The 14,386-nt window shown below is 32.2% G+C and overlaps 2 protein-coding genes across 5 annotated transcripts in view; both read left to right on the top strand.

Moving 5' to 3' along the window:
* The first annotated feature begins 236 nt into the window (after positions 1 to 236).
* Positions 237 to 4,175, top strand: LOC134276685 (uncharacterized). 2 transcript variants are annotated; one of them, XM_062758958.1, is made up of 4 exons: positions 237 to 308; positions 2,649 to 2,921; positions 3,049 to 3,222; positions 3,518 to 4,175. In XM_062758958.1, exons 1-4 carry the CDS (start codon positions 278 to 280, stop codon positions 3,757 to 3,759), a joined length of 720 nt encoding a protein of 239 aa, XP_062614942.1. In that variant the 5' UTR covers positions 237 to 277; the 3' UTR covers positions 3,760 to 4,175. The 2 variants fall into 2 exon arrangements, with proteins under 2 accessions (XP_062614942.1, XP_062614941.1); XM_062758957.1 differs by having other exon boundaries at positions 3,503 to 4,175.
* Positions 4,176 to 10,894: 6,719 nt separating this feature from the next.
* The window catches only part of LOC134276683 (multiple epidermal growth factor-like domains protein 10), a 10,926-nt gene continuing 7,434 nt past the window's right edge, over positions 10,895 to 14,386 (top strand). For all 3 annotated transcript variants that reach the window (XM_062758954.1, XM_062758955.1, XM_062758956.1), the window contains exons 1-2: positions 10,895 to 11,049; positions 11,125 to 11,177. In XM_062758954.1, coding sequence (XP_062614938.1) covers positions 10,976 to 11,049; positions 11,125 to 11,177 — 127 coding nt within the window. In that variant the 5' untranslated portion in view covers positions 10,895 to 10,975. The remainder of the gene's footprint in view (positions 11,050 to 11,124; positions 11,178 to 14,386) is intronic.

Here is a 14,386-nt window from a genome sequence, read left to right as displayed (position 1 = left end):
ATCATCGAGTCAATATATATAAATACCGATTAACAAAAATCATTCTTGTGAGACATAAAATAAATCAAACGATATGATTAAGTGAAACATATAGGCCTAAGTTTGAATAATTCTATTATGACACGTTAGGTTAATTTTGTTACAAAAAGTGATGAAAATCAACAAAACACTGGGAAATAGTTGAAGCAATAGTACTCGATCAATAAACTCCTACAGGAAAGCTTGGATTATTGAGGCAGCCTGATACAGACCGACATCTAATGGACACCGGCAGAAGATGATCTTGCTTATGTTCCTACTGTCCTCAGGTAAACAAATAATCACCTTATCTTTAATTATTTTAAATGCAATTTTGAATTTTAAAAAAAATTATGTCTTAAGTTATTTATATTTTTAAAAACAAAGAAGATGGGCGCATTTGGCGGGTGATCTGCAGGAATCATTTGTACGAAACATTTATGGTTTAAATGTCCATGATTTGGTTGGCTGAACATACCTGGTCAGAGTTTACAAACATGTCCATGGTTTTTTTTTTTCATTTAGTTTGAAAGACATTGTGAAATTGTAACATTTATGTCCATTTTTTTTTCTAGGAGGTACTATAACATAGTAATATTTCACAAAAAATAAAACCTAAAATATATTTAATGCATAGATGCATGATACGTGTACATGTACATTATAAAATAGAAGATTAGAATTGATTTCGCTTGAGAACCAAACTGAACCAAAATTTATCTAATTCAAAATTTTAATCCATCAGTACATAAAACGAAACTGACAAAAAAATTGGTTGCTTGCCCGAATAAAAAAAAATTAACGCCCCATGCCAGGCTCGAACCAAAAACTTTTTCGCTTCGAGTGCACTGAACAGGTAACTTAACTTTCTGAGCTATCATCGCTACACATTTACAGTTGTCTTTAAATGGACAAAGACGCACCACATTGACACATTTGGATTTTTTGGGGAAAAGTTCATTTTTCGTGGTCTCTGGGTCTTCTCTCCATTTTTTAAAAAAATGTAATCGTTTCTTTGAATTAAAATACACACACATAACGTTTCAAATTCATGGAGAGAAGACCCAGACATAGAAAATTTTTAGAAAAATGTGTTTTAAAACGTACAATTTTTTACCAAAGGTCTGATATGGCCAATTTTCAAGTTAATTTTTAGCAAATCAAAGCTCAATTTTGGGAAAATATTTTCCGTTTCTGTTGCACAGGAACCCGATAAATTAAAAAAATGTTAAAATTTCATGTGACATTTCAATAAAATTATCACTTTTCAATTACGCCCAGGTTCCTGCCGAATGCCAATCAAAAGCGCCCTCGTTCTTTGTAAGAAGATTGCTGATTCATTATTGTCTAATCATATTAAATGTTAGTTGCATTATTTCCTGATTGAAGTTTTTAAGATGTCATAATTTTTTTTCCCTGAATTACGTGACATTTGAACCTTTATAATAATAATGCAGTAATAATAATTTCAGTAGATGTAATTGTTTTAGATATTTTTTTAGCAAATGCCATAGCTGGATAGAATTATTTTTTCATTATTAAATAAATATTATTTTATGATTAAAATCCTAGCATATAATTACTATCAAGTAGAAAGAAAAAATAAAATCTTTATATATATTATATTATACAGTGAAATGAACACGCCGTAGATTACTAAATTAAAAGTTCAAGTAACATGGCAAACTCAATCTTAAGGTATACCTTTACTCAGATGACTAAAAATTCCACTGATAAGAACAAAAAACCACCTATTGCACATTGTACACCTATAATTCTTGTGTTAAATTTCAATTTCAAATAACTAGGTCAATGACCTACTACTTTTCATGCTAGTGGCCCCTGAGTATTTCTCGGGAAAAACCTCAATTTTTCACCATTTGACCAATTTTTTCTTCACTCACAAAATATTACAAGCAACAAAACTCTATAAATAATGAAATATTATAGTAATGGACTAATGGAACAGTGTTGCTTCATATAAAGAAACGATTAGAGTTCTGGCCATAAACTTGATAATTATTACAGTCCGAATTTCCTCTGTCATATTTATATTTTTTAATCGAATATTTAAAAAATCTGACTGATGAGAACTCTAAATTATTTATAGCCTCATATTACCTTTGTTGCCGTAATTTTCATGGTATTAAAATTATATGAGGCCAATGATCAAATTATTGAGATATATGGTCTTGAATGGTTTTTGTTCATATTTTTGAATTTCTTTATCTCATAGCATTCAATTATTTGAAATAATTTATGAGCTTTAAGACTAATAAAATTTGCAAAATGATGTCTAAAAATACATGTAACCTTTACATTGTGATTAATATTGCAAGAAATAAAAGATTGTCACAAAAATGAAAAATTAAAAATTTAGTCCGAATTTCCTCTGCATTACTATACACTGACTTCTGTTCTTGTATATTTTCTTCAAATAATAAAATATGAATTTTTAAAATTGGTATTGAGTTAAAACTTCGTAATTTTATCCATTTAGAACAATTTTTGATTAAACATATTATACTTTATAAAATTTCCTTTCTGTTTTCTGAAACCTGAGTAAAGTCATCCTTAATCAACTCGATACTCGAATAATTTATTTTCATTATTACCTTAAAACCACACAGGTCAAACCTTACGTATTGCCAACTTCACACGACAGACCGGATATGACGGAGTACTTCCGGTAGATTCTAGCTTGATTCGGTATTTCTCCACCCACAGTCGTGTTGCCTGTGCAGGACTTTGCTCAGAATACGAAATTTGTAGAACTTTCTTATATCATTATTCATCTAAAGATTGCTATATTTGGGACAAGCACCTAGATCATAATTCTGCAACAAAACCCCTCGATGGAATACAAACATACAAATCCAATGCCCCATTCATCAACCTCAGAGGTATTATTTAAAGGCTTTGTAACTGCAATTTACTCTTTCAAAAGAAATATAGAGTTTTAATGCTATATGCACACGAAGTTCAGAATTGTATTAAATTATAATTTATTATGTATTAAATTCATTTTAGAGAATTGTGTGAATCACGGATTTACCATCAGTGACAGTGAAAGAATGTGCTTTAAATACTTTTACAACAGTAACCCGCGTTCTAAAGAAGTTATTCTCAATGAATGCCAACAGTTTGGGGCTGGATTGCTTCTTCTTAACACTCCGGGAAGAAGGTCTTTCTTTTTAAGTCAAGGTATGAAATTAATAAAGACATTCATACATACGTTTTAGAAGAAACGAATACGGAAGAAATCACAATTTGAAGAAACTAATTTACAAAACAAGTAATGTAGTCTTTGATATGTTGCATGTTTATAAATTTGTTTTAAATATATTCCATGTATTTATTTTTCGACATCTCTGAGTAAAAGCGTTATATGACGTTAGTCTTTACATGTTTTTTGGAATCAAACTCTAAAGAGCACACTACAGAAACACCTTTGCACACTTTCATTCAACCTGATGTATCTCAGATTATGTAATTTCAGGAACCAATGAAGCTCATGTTGGACTAAGCGATGCAAACGTAGAAGGAACGTGGATCTGGGATAACGGAGACCCAGCAGATGACGCTGTACTGGCTAGTTCTACATTCGATAACGATGATGATCGCTACACATGTACCGAAGGGGCCGATTGCGTTGTAGTCTTTACTGGGAGTAAAAGTTTAACGTTCGAGGATTATTGCTGTAAAAACATCAAACATTGGTATTGTGCCATTTTATTTTAAACACACTAATGAAACAGTATTATGACGTTCCATTTATAGCATTTTATCGTTTCAATTTATTTAAGACAGCACCTGAAGGATTTTGTTTTTCAAATATTTGAAGATGTTCAGTATTAATAACTATTGTTATCTCTGGGTATCTGAACGTGAATTCATGGAAAATGATTTATCTTATTGATTTCTGTTTTTAATAACCTTTTTCGACATCAAACGTAATAATGAAACCATTGTATGTTATAACCCAAAGGTGAACAGAAAAAGAAGTGTTGAGAATTAATTGCTATTCCACGTTGAGATATACCAAGGATGGATACTCATTAACGAATTCGTTAATTTCATTTCATAGGATTATATTGGTAATTGATCGTGTACTTTTTTCCCATTAAACTACATTTATGTGTTTTTATGGATGTCTGCATGCTATAAGCCATTGCAAACAAATGAAGAGAATTTGTCCTTTGTGAATTCTTTAGGGAAGATGTGCTACATGTTTTATTGCATATTTATTTGTAAAAAAAAATTCAAAGTACCTTTGGGATTTACAAAAAATTCTCAGCATCTTAAGAAAAGTCTAACAATAATGACAAAAAAATCAAAGGCATTCAGAGTGTATTCATGTTTTTTGAAGCAATCATGATATGATGATCATTTACCAAAATATCCATATTTCATCCACATATACTCTTCTCATAATAAAACGACATCAAAGGGAAAAGAACTGACGAAATGATTTTTGTCATTGAGCTTTAATTCGATTTTCTTGCGAGGGTATATAAGTTTTAGATTTTGCATATCAAAGCAAGAATGAGTAGATTTTTTTCTTTAATAATTCTATGATAGTTAAAATTAGTAGCTTTATTTTTCTTTAAGTCATTAAAAAATAGATCAATCGTTCAAGATGAATTCTACAGCAATCTGCTTTGAAGAAAGAAAAATGAAAATTAAAGTTTGTGTGAGATTAGTACTGAATAAAACAAATCACAGTTATTATCTTTTAAGGACAGACGATCCGTTCCTAAATAATATACAATTTTTTTTCAAGATTTTGTGATTGAAGAAATGTTATTTTTATACGTTAACTCACAAAAAATAAAGAACCTTACCAGGCATTTGTGCAAGATACCATAGGATGATGTTCCCTTTTTAATAATTTTAAAAATAACTTAAATTGTAGAAATCAGAAAATTTCCGTTGTAAATTTCTAAACGCAATTCGAAACCAGTTTAGAAATCAATAGGTAATAATCATTTTAAATATATCTTATATATTACGAAGATATACAAAACAGATATCTGAGGAACGTATCGTCTGACCTAAAATTCTTATTTGTATTTACATACGAAGAAAATTTAATCCCCCTATGATGGGAGCAGAAAGAATAAAAAATCGAGTTTGAGAATGATGATTTTTTAAAAAAAAAAAAAAACCTACCTTGGAAAATTTTAAAATTTTTTAAAGCAGATTTCAAATAATGATGTTTTGAAGGAAACAGAATTAATAAACCTTATTGTTCATATTTTTAAAATGATTTATTTTATGTAGCATAATAGTTACATGAATTGTGAAAACATCAATATTAATGGAAGTCAAACGTTCGTCGATTTCGTGAGAAAAAATACATTCCAAAAAATTTTAATCCCCATGATCACGAAAAAATTCTATCTACAAACACAGACCCCCACCAGTTAAAATGAAAATGCCTCTAAAAACGCTGGTCTTTCTTATATCTAAATACTGCATGACTAAATAAAATTAAAATGTACAAACAATACGTTGAAATAAAAATGCCTCTAAAACACTGGTCATTCTTATATTCAAATACTAAATGCCTAAATAAAACTAAAATGTACTAACAGTAAATTACGAAAGATCAGGCGGGATCGTGATTGCACAATTTTATTTTGCTAAGTTTGACTTGTATAGGTAAATGAAACATAGGGAATTTAAGACCAAAAGTGCATAAACAATACAAAATAGGACCACAGCATACATGGACCCCCAAAACATCAGAGGTGGGATCAGGTGCCATGGAGGATTGAGCATCCACTGCCAACCGGTCACACCCGCCATGTGCTGCTTGTCGTGATGGGAAAACAAAGGAAAACTTCGTCGTCATCTCAGTGGATGAACAATGGACTAACAATCAGCATGAAATACGTCAATCAGCAGTTGACTCGATGATAAATTGTATTTGCTGACAAGGTCATTGTATCACCATAGAACTTTTGAAATTATGATTTTAAACGGGACAACTGAATTTCTTATTTTATCAACTTGTTTGTCAATAATTTACCTTGTTTGAGAAAATGTTCATACGTAGAGCTCTTGTGTATCGATTCAACATAGATATATAAACTCCGTGTGCAGGTGATGAAGTGTATAATGTTTCGGAGGTCTGTGTTTGCTCTGAGCCTATTTTGTATTGTTTTATGGACTTTGATATTGAATACTGTTCGTTATCTCCATATCCTTACGTAAGTAAGGGAAGTTGACGATAGAAAAGTTGTAGTTATCACATTTATCATAGAGCTTGATTGTTAGAATACCATTAACGTCTTTTTCAAGTAAAATATCCAAATATGAAACATACATGTATGTGTCAGACTCTGAGGTATCTTTTGTCTCAAGCTCACATCAAGCATCATTTTAATGTTAACTTAAGAGTACATAATGATGAAAATCAAATGTAACATTAGGTATATAGAAATAATTCTGAACATAATACTTACAGTTTTATTCAATCAAGAATATTTAGTAAAATCAGTAACGTCAAAAAACTGCTCTTCAAACCTTGATACAACTATTACTCATGATAAGTAGAAGTCTTTCCATTTGGAATATTTGCTCTTTTTTTTTAAATTAAAAATGAAACTCGCAAATTAACTTTCCTTGTCATTTTCATCAGCAAAAAAAAATGTTTAAAAAACATTCTGAATGTACACACAAGTACTTTGAAATTGATTTAAAAAATCGATTTTTAATAATAATTATGTAGTTTGCGAGACAAGGTCTTCAAATATTGGATTTATATGAATACATAATGCGCCCTGTTAGACACAGACCTATTTTGCATTCAGCAGAGCTTATTCAACAACTTCTAGAGGGAAAAAGGAAACACTCGCCGGAGACTTCAATTCGACATTTAGATACTAGTATATCAAGGACGTATTCTCAATTAACGATAGTTACTTTCATTCAAATGTTGACTCAATATATCCAATTATTTTTCGAATAAAAGCTACCACAAAGTCTAACACATCTATTTGGTTCTTGGAAATTTAATTTGAAAATGACACTAATGACAATCTAATGACAAATCTTTATCATAAACTTAATTATTTCAACTTTTCAATCGTCGACTACCCTTACTCAATATGTAGGAATATAATCTTATCGCCTGCAAATGGGATTTATATCACTCAGTTGATACGCAAGAACAAGCGCTACATACAAACACTTTCTAAAATAGGGCAAGCTATTGAAAAGTTGATGAAAATATAGTATCAACAGTCGCGTTTAAAGTCATCATTTTGCCACTTCTAAGGTCAATACAATGACGTAGTCAGCAATAACAACCTATCACTGAGTCAAATGTTGACATAATTTTGTCACGATTATTGTAGGCAATTGTTTTACATTGAATTGTCTACTTTTTTCTCTCCATTACTTAGTATTTTTACAATCATGACAAGCAGCACATGGCGGATGTGACCGGTCTTAGCAGGGGATCTTACTCCTCTAAGCCACCTGGTCCAATCTTTGACACTTTAGAGGTCTTTCTTTGCTTTGCTCCCAATTTGAAGAATTAAATGGACTTTGAGCTGCTTATCTCAATGTTCTACATTTAATTATGAACAAAAACATCTTGTACGGAAGAACACGTGATAAATATTGTACAACCGATAATAAAATAAAGAAAAGGGAAATAGCAGAAAACAATACAGAATAAACAGCAAAATATACTCACCGTCAATAGAAACGCAACACCCTAATTTTAGGGGTGAAAATTATATACGGGATATAACTATGTACCAAAAAAGTTAGGACATCTTTTACTTTGCCAAATCAGTTATTTAACGGTTGAATGGTTTTCATTCCATGACCGGAAGTTGATTTTTAGCCCCCTGAACAGAAATCAAAAATTAGCATTTTTAATAAAATTATTGACAATATTTTGGGTTTTCAAGGTTTTTTATCTGTTAATCATAAGTCTTGTATTAAAAGTCCGGAAAAAATATCCTTCTTTCTCTTTGGGATGTGATGCCTGTATTTCCTCAAAGTAACTGAAAGCACGCATTTTAACTGCTAATGTTGGAAATTTTCAAAATAAAGAAAAGGGAGAGATACAGATGCAAATATACACTACATAACGACTTTTCGGGCTCATGTGTTTCAAAAGCATGAATGACAGTTCCTTGACCGGAAGTCCAAGGGTTACTACACTACGCCAAGTTAGAGAAAATTCGACCTCAGTGTCTGTAAAACAGGCATTTAAAAAAGGACAAGAATATTTATTTCGCTCAGATTAAGACATTGATAAACTTAATGCATGGTAGAATTCGGGCTGCTTATGTTGTACATGGCAGACTAGCACGTTTTAATTGAATGGTCGGAAGGGGGGATGTTTTAGTTATGTGTTATTTTATAAGGTTTAAAGATAAGATTAAGAATAAATAAATAAATTTAAAAAGTAAATTTACAAAACAATGATACTTCATTTAAACTTTAAATGTTATCTTTAGACCTCAGAAAGTAACACATAACTTTTAAAACATCCCCCCTTCCGACCATTCAATTAAAACGTGCTAGTCTGCCATGTACAACATCTCTCCCTTTTCTTTATTTTGAAAATTTCCAACATTAGCAATGAAAATGCGTGCTTTCATTTACTTTGAGGAAATACAGGCATCACATCCGGAAGAGAAAGAAAGATATTTTTTCCGGAATTTTAGTACAAGACTTATAATTAACAGGTACAAAACCTTGAAAACCCAAAATATTGTCAATAATTTTATTAAAAATGCTAATTTTTTATTTCTGTTCAGGGAGCTAAAAAGTCAACTTCCGGTAATGGAATGAAAATCATTCAACCGTTAAATAACTGATTTGGCAAAGTAAAAGATGTCCTAACTTTTTTGGTACATAGTTATATCCCGTATATAATTTTCACCCCTTAAATTAGGGTGTTGCGTTTCTATTGACGGTGAGTATATATTAAATAGTTTTTAACGGAGAGGAGGAATAGATAGTTTTCGATAGGCCTGAATTTAGCGAAAGTTACCTCCCGTTGGCCGCCATATTGGAGGTCGACTCAGTGATTTTCCCTCTTTGTCTTACCAAGTTTAAGAAAATATAGCAGAAATATTTGGTGGAAAATCTTTATCAAATAATTTTTTTTAAATATAGGAGGCTTCCAAAAATTTATATACTTCAGAAAAATTATGATTTCTAATTCAAAATAGCAAATATAAAAATTTTAAATTGGTTTAACAATGAAGGAATATGATCATTTGGACCTCCAGTATGGCGGCCAACGGGAAGTAACTCTTGGTCAATCGAAAACTATCTATAACACGCCAAAATTGCACATAGTATTGTCCTTTAGAGTATTTCCTTTCCATCTGATTTCCGTAAAATTAAAACTTGGAAAAAGTCAGGATTGAAGAAGGAAGGATAAAGGACGGAAGAAAAGATGGATAAAAAATAAAGATAATATAAAGATGTTCTGTCAAAAGCAGAAGTAGAAAATCGAACTTGTACATCTATAGTATCTCTGGTGCTTCAGAAGTCTGTATTTGCTCTGCTCCTGATTTGTTTTATTAAATGAAATTTTGAGCTTGAACACTGTTTGTTATATCAATAAGTATTATGTACACTACATCAAAATCATTGTAGGACTCAAACTTTCCAGTGCAATGAAGGGTTAAACCACTGGCCAATGCTAGTAGGAAGCCGTGAATCACACACTTCCACATTGTCTTCCTCGAGGGATGGAAATACCCTTATCTCTTCTAGAGTAACGACGCCTGTGGGGCGAAGATCTGGGGGCAATCTCTTTTAGAGAATATCCGGGTCTCAACGTATGCGCCAAATGTGAACAAAAACATTTTTGTGCCTCTGCTTGGGATTGAACCCTAAGCCTCTGGTTCCCAGTCAGGTGCTCTACTGACTGAGATAAAGAATGACCACTAGCCAAAGCAAGTAGGCAGCCGTAAATCATACATTAACACATATAGAAAACAAAATGCCGACTTTGTTTGCTTTTATAATTCAATAATGGAAAAGATCATCAATATAGACATTCTAAATACTATCAAATAAATATGATTGATTTAAAAAAGATGAATACGTAAACAATATTTATGCATTTAATATAAAAATGTAAAACAATCAATTAATCTTCACTAGTGTTAGCAAAATACCCTCAGGTATCAATACTTATTAAAAAAAAACTCATAATACTTAGGCATAACGAATATCAAAATACAATGCTTCAGAATCTTCCTTTCACAGACAAAGACAATTCATTATGTCTCATTTGCTAGAATCTGTAATAATTTTGGTTTTGTTTGGCTTCCAGAACATGATCAATATGAAAATATCACACTCCCAACGAAATTGAGTTATTTCAAGTGAAGTCAGGAAAATCTCAGTTGCTGAATAAACATTGTATACTGTAAGTACTAAAAAGCGCATTGTTTGATGAAATGACAATTTGTACAAACCTTTGAATTGGTTCAACTCATGTTAATCAGGATATTATTGGTTATTTTTGGTTATTTTCTATTCGAAAATAATGTAAAAGCTTTTTTAAAAGACAAATATAACTAAAACGTTATATTAATATAAATAAAATATAATTAAAACTTTATAATCAAAAATATAAATCGTGTGTACAATGTGATAAACACTCGAACAATAAACAAAATCGAGTTATTATTAATTTACCTATTGAAATCAATTAAGATCTAAAGCTTTAATAATGACCTATTGACATTCCTTCCTCTTATTTGTTATTGTTTTCAATTACTTCGAATAAATATTCCAGCTGTTTATTTTAAACTGAAATAACAAAAATTGGTCTATCACATGACACAGCACAACACGTGTTCAGTATTTGATAAGTGCTAAACACTTGAACTTTTCCGTTTCAATATTACAACACGGCAAATTATTAAATGATGTCTTAGATTCTCCTCGTCACTGTACCAGGAGTATGCGTTTTTTGGTTTTAATTCTTTTTATTTTGAAGAAAGTGAATGCCAGTGACATTGGGAACTGCACTGTAGAGTACGTACACTTGTGAATTATCCTAAAAAAACAAATATTCATGAAACATAAATAAAAAAGTTATTTTCTTTATAGTGGCAGAGTGGAATGCTGTTCAAATTATTTTCTGAAGGAGGAAAAATGTTTTGGTGAGGCATGTTTATATTTCAACTGTCTTATCTTCAATAAAACTTTTCTTATCGAAAGTTAAATTAAAAATTCTTTTTAATTGTCTAAAATTATATTTATATAACTCACTGACTACTAGTATATATAGCATATATTATGTTTTGGTATACTGTCTGATTAACCTGACACGAGATAAATAAATAAGTTTTACTTAAAAAAAATAAAATGTCTCCGAATTGTTAAACAGGCCTATTAAAAATTATTTCTAACTAAAACATGGGAAATGAGAGGTGTTTGATTATACATACATATGTAATTGCATATGAATGTCACTCGTTTCAAGAAGATGGTATATACGGACTCATTTTAAACTGTGTTTTCATTAGCATATAAACCAATACGCGTGAGCAATTGACAAAAAAAATTGGATTATTTGTAAATAATGATTATAAAAAGGGATTGAATAAGGGTTTCGATGAGAATATTTCCTAAAATTTTGTGGTATGGTATAATGACTACATGTTTCAAGAGCATTGTGATTGTTGATTGATTATATATTGTTTAACGTCCCTCGAGAGAATTTTTCACATATATAGAGGCGCCACCACTTGCCGGTGGAGAGCTATTCTCGGCACTAAGGGCCATTGAGCATGGAGGGATCTTTTTCGTGCCAGCACCTACTGCGACACGGGACCTCGGTTTATACGGTCTCATCCGAAGGACCGGTCTCCACGTCCCACCGTGGGATTCTTACCCGCGAAGTAAGGATTGACGCCTTACTTTGCAACTCTAGAGCAGACGCTCTAACCACTGCTCTAACCTCTGCGCCACGCGGGCGACTTAAGAGCATTGTGAAAAGTTTTCAGTGTATTAATGAAAAAAGATGAAACATAGTTCACAAAATAAAGAGTAGCAAGATTAGAAAAGAAAACCTCAGCGTGTTTAACCTCATGCTCAAAGGTGTGATCAGAGAAAGACAGACTGATAGCATGCAAATTTGAACAATAACAGACCACGTGCCTAAACAATCAAGTTTGTTAGCATAATAACATTAAAAGATATTTTTAAAAAAATTACAAGCATCATAAATCTATGAACAGGTCAAATAAGTAGACGCTGGATATCCAGAGACGGGATCAGTAAGCATTCCTCCTGGAACAGTCACACCCCGTGTATTGTTAAAGTAGATTAGCTTATGTGATAGTAATCTGTCTCAGGTTAAAAAAACTTACTTGTTGATAAAAAAAAATATGGGACACATAAACACCATATGCCATAGCGGAAAATTACTAATTAACTAGTGCTAATTGTAACGGGGACCGTTACAGATGTTCCCCAAACGCTCCCCAACTCCCTTTTGGTGCCATATTCCCTGGAAGCTTCATTAAATAAGACACTCGATGCATTTGAGAGTTTAACTACGTTTACCCAGAAGTGTACAAAGTTCATTCAAATTTTAGCATTGCACGCGTGCGCATGTGAATGCATGTGTGTAATGACCATATCATCTTGTCTACACAATCTATATATTTTAATATACTAAATATTAAAGTATTTAATCCAAAAGTATTAAAAAAGATGCGCTCATTCAAGTGTTTTTTGGATTTTGCTCATTTCACGTGCACGCACGTGCATACTTGAGCATGGTGACCATACCTTCTTGTAGATGTCCGTTACATTTATCTATGTTCTAAATCCCACCCCGTTTGGTTGAAAACCAAGGGAGTTATAGGTGTTTAAAGTTTCAGCCAATCAGATTGCAGCGCACGTACATGCACGTGTATGCATGTGCATGGTGACCATATTTTCTTGTAGTAGACCAGTATATCTATCTATGTTCTAAATCCCATCCTGTTTGGTTGAAAATCAAAGGAGTTATAGCTATTTAAAGTTTCAGCCAATCAGATTGCAGCGCACGTGCATGCACGTGTTTTCATGATAATTGCTATATATCATGTTGTAGGATATTGTAATGCATGGCTATTTTCAAAATTTCAAAGGATTTCGTCAAAAAACAAGAAAGATATTGAGACTTTAGTTTCAGCCAATCAGAGCAAAGCGCACGTGCATGCGCGTGAGATCTTGCTATTTTGACCATGTCATATTGTCTATGCTACTAATATATCCTTATGTTATAAGTTTTAAAGCATTTCATCAAAAATTTAAAAAGTTACACCTATATCAATTAAATCGGTCATTTCACATGTTGCACGTGCACGCTCTTGCAAGCACGTGCGCGCAAAATGACCTTCGTTCCGCAAATCTACATAACATGTCTACTGACCCTAAAAACATTTCACCTTAGTCGGATGTATAGTTTTCGAGATCATTCCCGGACAAAAAAGTACCCAGGAAGAAGAAGAAGAAGAAGAAGAAGAAGAAAAATAACTAGAAACGATCTCGTTGCGAGCAACGAGTAGGTCTTCCGTCCGATTCCGAAAAATAACCCATAAAATCGAGCTGAAAATGGATTAAACATATTTTGGACACACTGGTAATTGAAACGGGTCACTAGCGTGAAAATCCAATACGCTTATCGATTACGCTATTTGAACAACTACTCTTACTTCACTTGTATGTACATATAATTCTGCAACAGTTAATCTGTCTTGGAATTATGAAAGAAGGGTCACTATTCATAATTTCGCGCCAAACGCAACGAGTAAATCTTAGCGAATTTCTCTTGGAATGTTCATGGTCCTTCGGATGAGACGGTATAGACCGAGGCCCCGTGTCACAGCAGGTGTGGCAGGATAAAGATCCCTCCCTGTTTATGGCCCTGAGTGCCGAGCATAGGCCCAATTTTGCAGCCCTTCACCGGCAATGGTGCCGTCTCCATATCAGTGAAATATTCTGGAGAGGGACCTTAAACAGTATACAATCAATCAATCAATCGTATATAGGCAAATAACACTAAAGCAGTGAAACAGCTATGAGTGGTTAATTTTTCAATTTTCAATCACGAAAGTTGACTATTCCGATTACTTACACTTTCATGAAAAAGGTGGTATGTTTCACCGAAAAAAAAATGCCTCGATCGCCCTACGAGGGTCAAGAAATAAGATTCCATTATGTTCAACAACTTGCATTGAGAAAATGAAATGTTTATATAGGTCAATTAAACGGTCTTTGAAAAATTGTAATCTTTAAAAATAAAAAATTTTCTTATTGTAACAGTTGTCCTTTCTATTGATTTAATATGACACAAGTGTGCATTAGAAAACAGTGG

This window comes from Saccostrea cucullata, unplaced genomic scaffold (genome assembly GCF_032062105.1).
Source record: "Saccostrea cucullata isolate Sc308-1 unplaced genomic scaffold, CSIRO_AGI_Scuc_v1 ctg6913, whole genome shotgun sequence".
Classification (NCBI taxonomy): domain Eukaryota; kingdom Metazoa; phylum Mollusca; class Bivalvia; order Ostreida; family Ostreidae; genus Saccostrea; species Saccostrea cuccullata.
Note: the sequence above shows the minus strand (reverse complement) of the source record. Positions and strands in the feature narration are given on the sequence as shown.

Excerpts from the sequence above, each read along its gene's own strand:
- LOC134276685 (XM_062758957.1), top strand. The coding sequence starts at position 278 with ATGATCTTGCTTATGTTCCTACTGTCCTCAG. Across the intron at positions 309-2,648 it reads TATGTTCCTACTGTCCTCAG|GTCAAACCTTACGTATTGCC; the intron begins GTAAACAAATAA and ends AAAACCACACAG. Across the intron at positions 3,223-3,502 it reads GTCTTTCTTTTTAAGTCAAG|ATTATGTAATTTCAGGAACC; the intron begins GTATGAAATTAA and ends GATGTATCTCAG.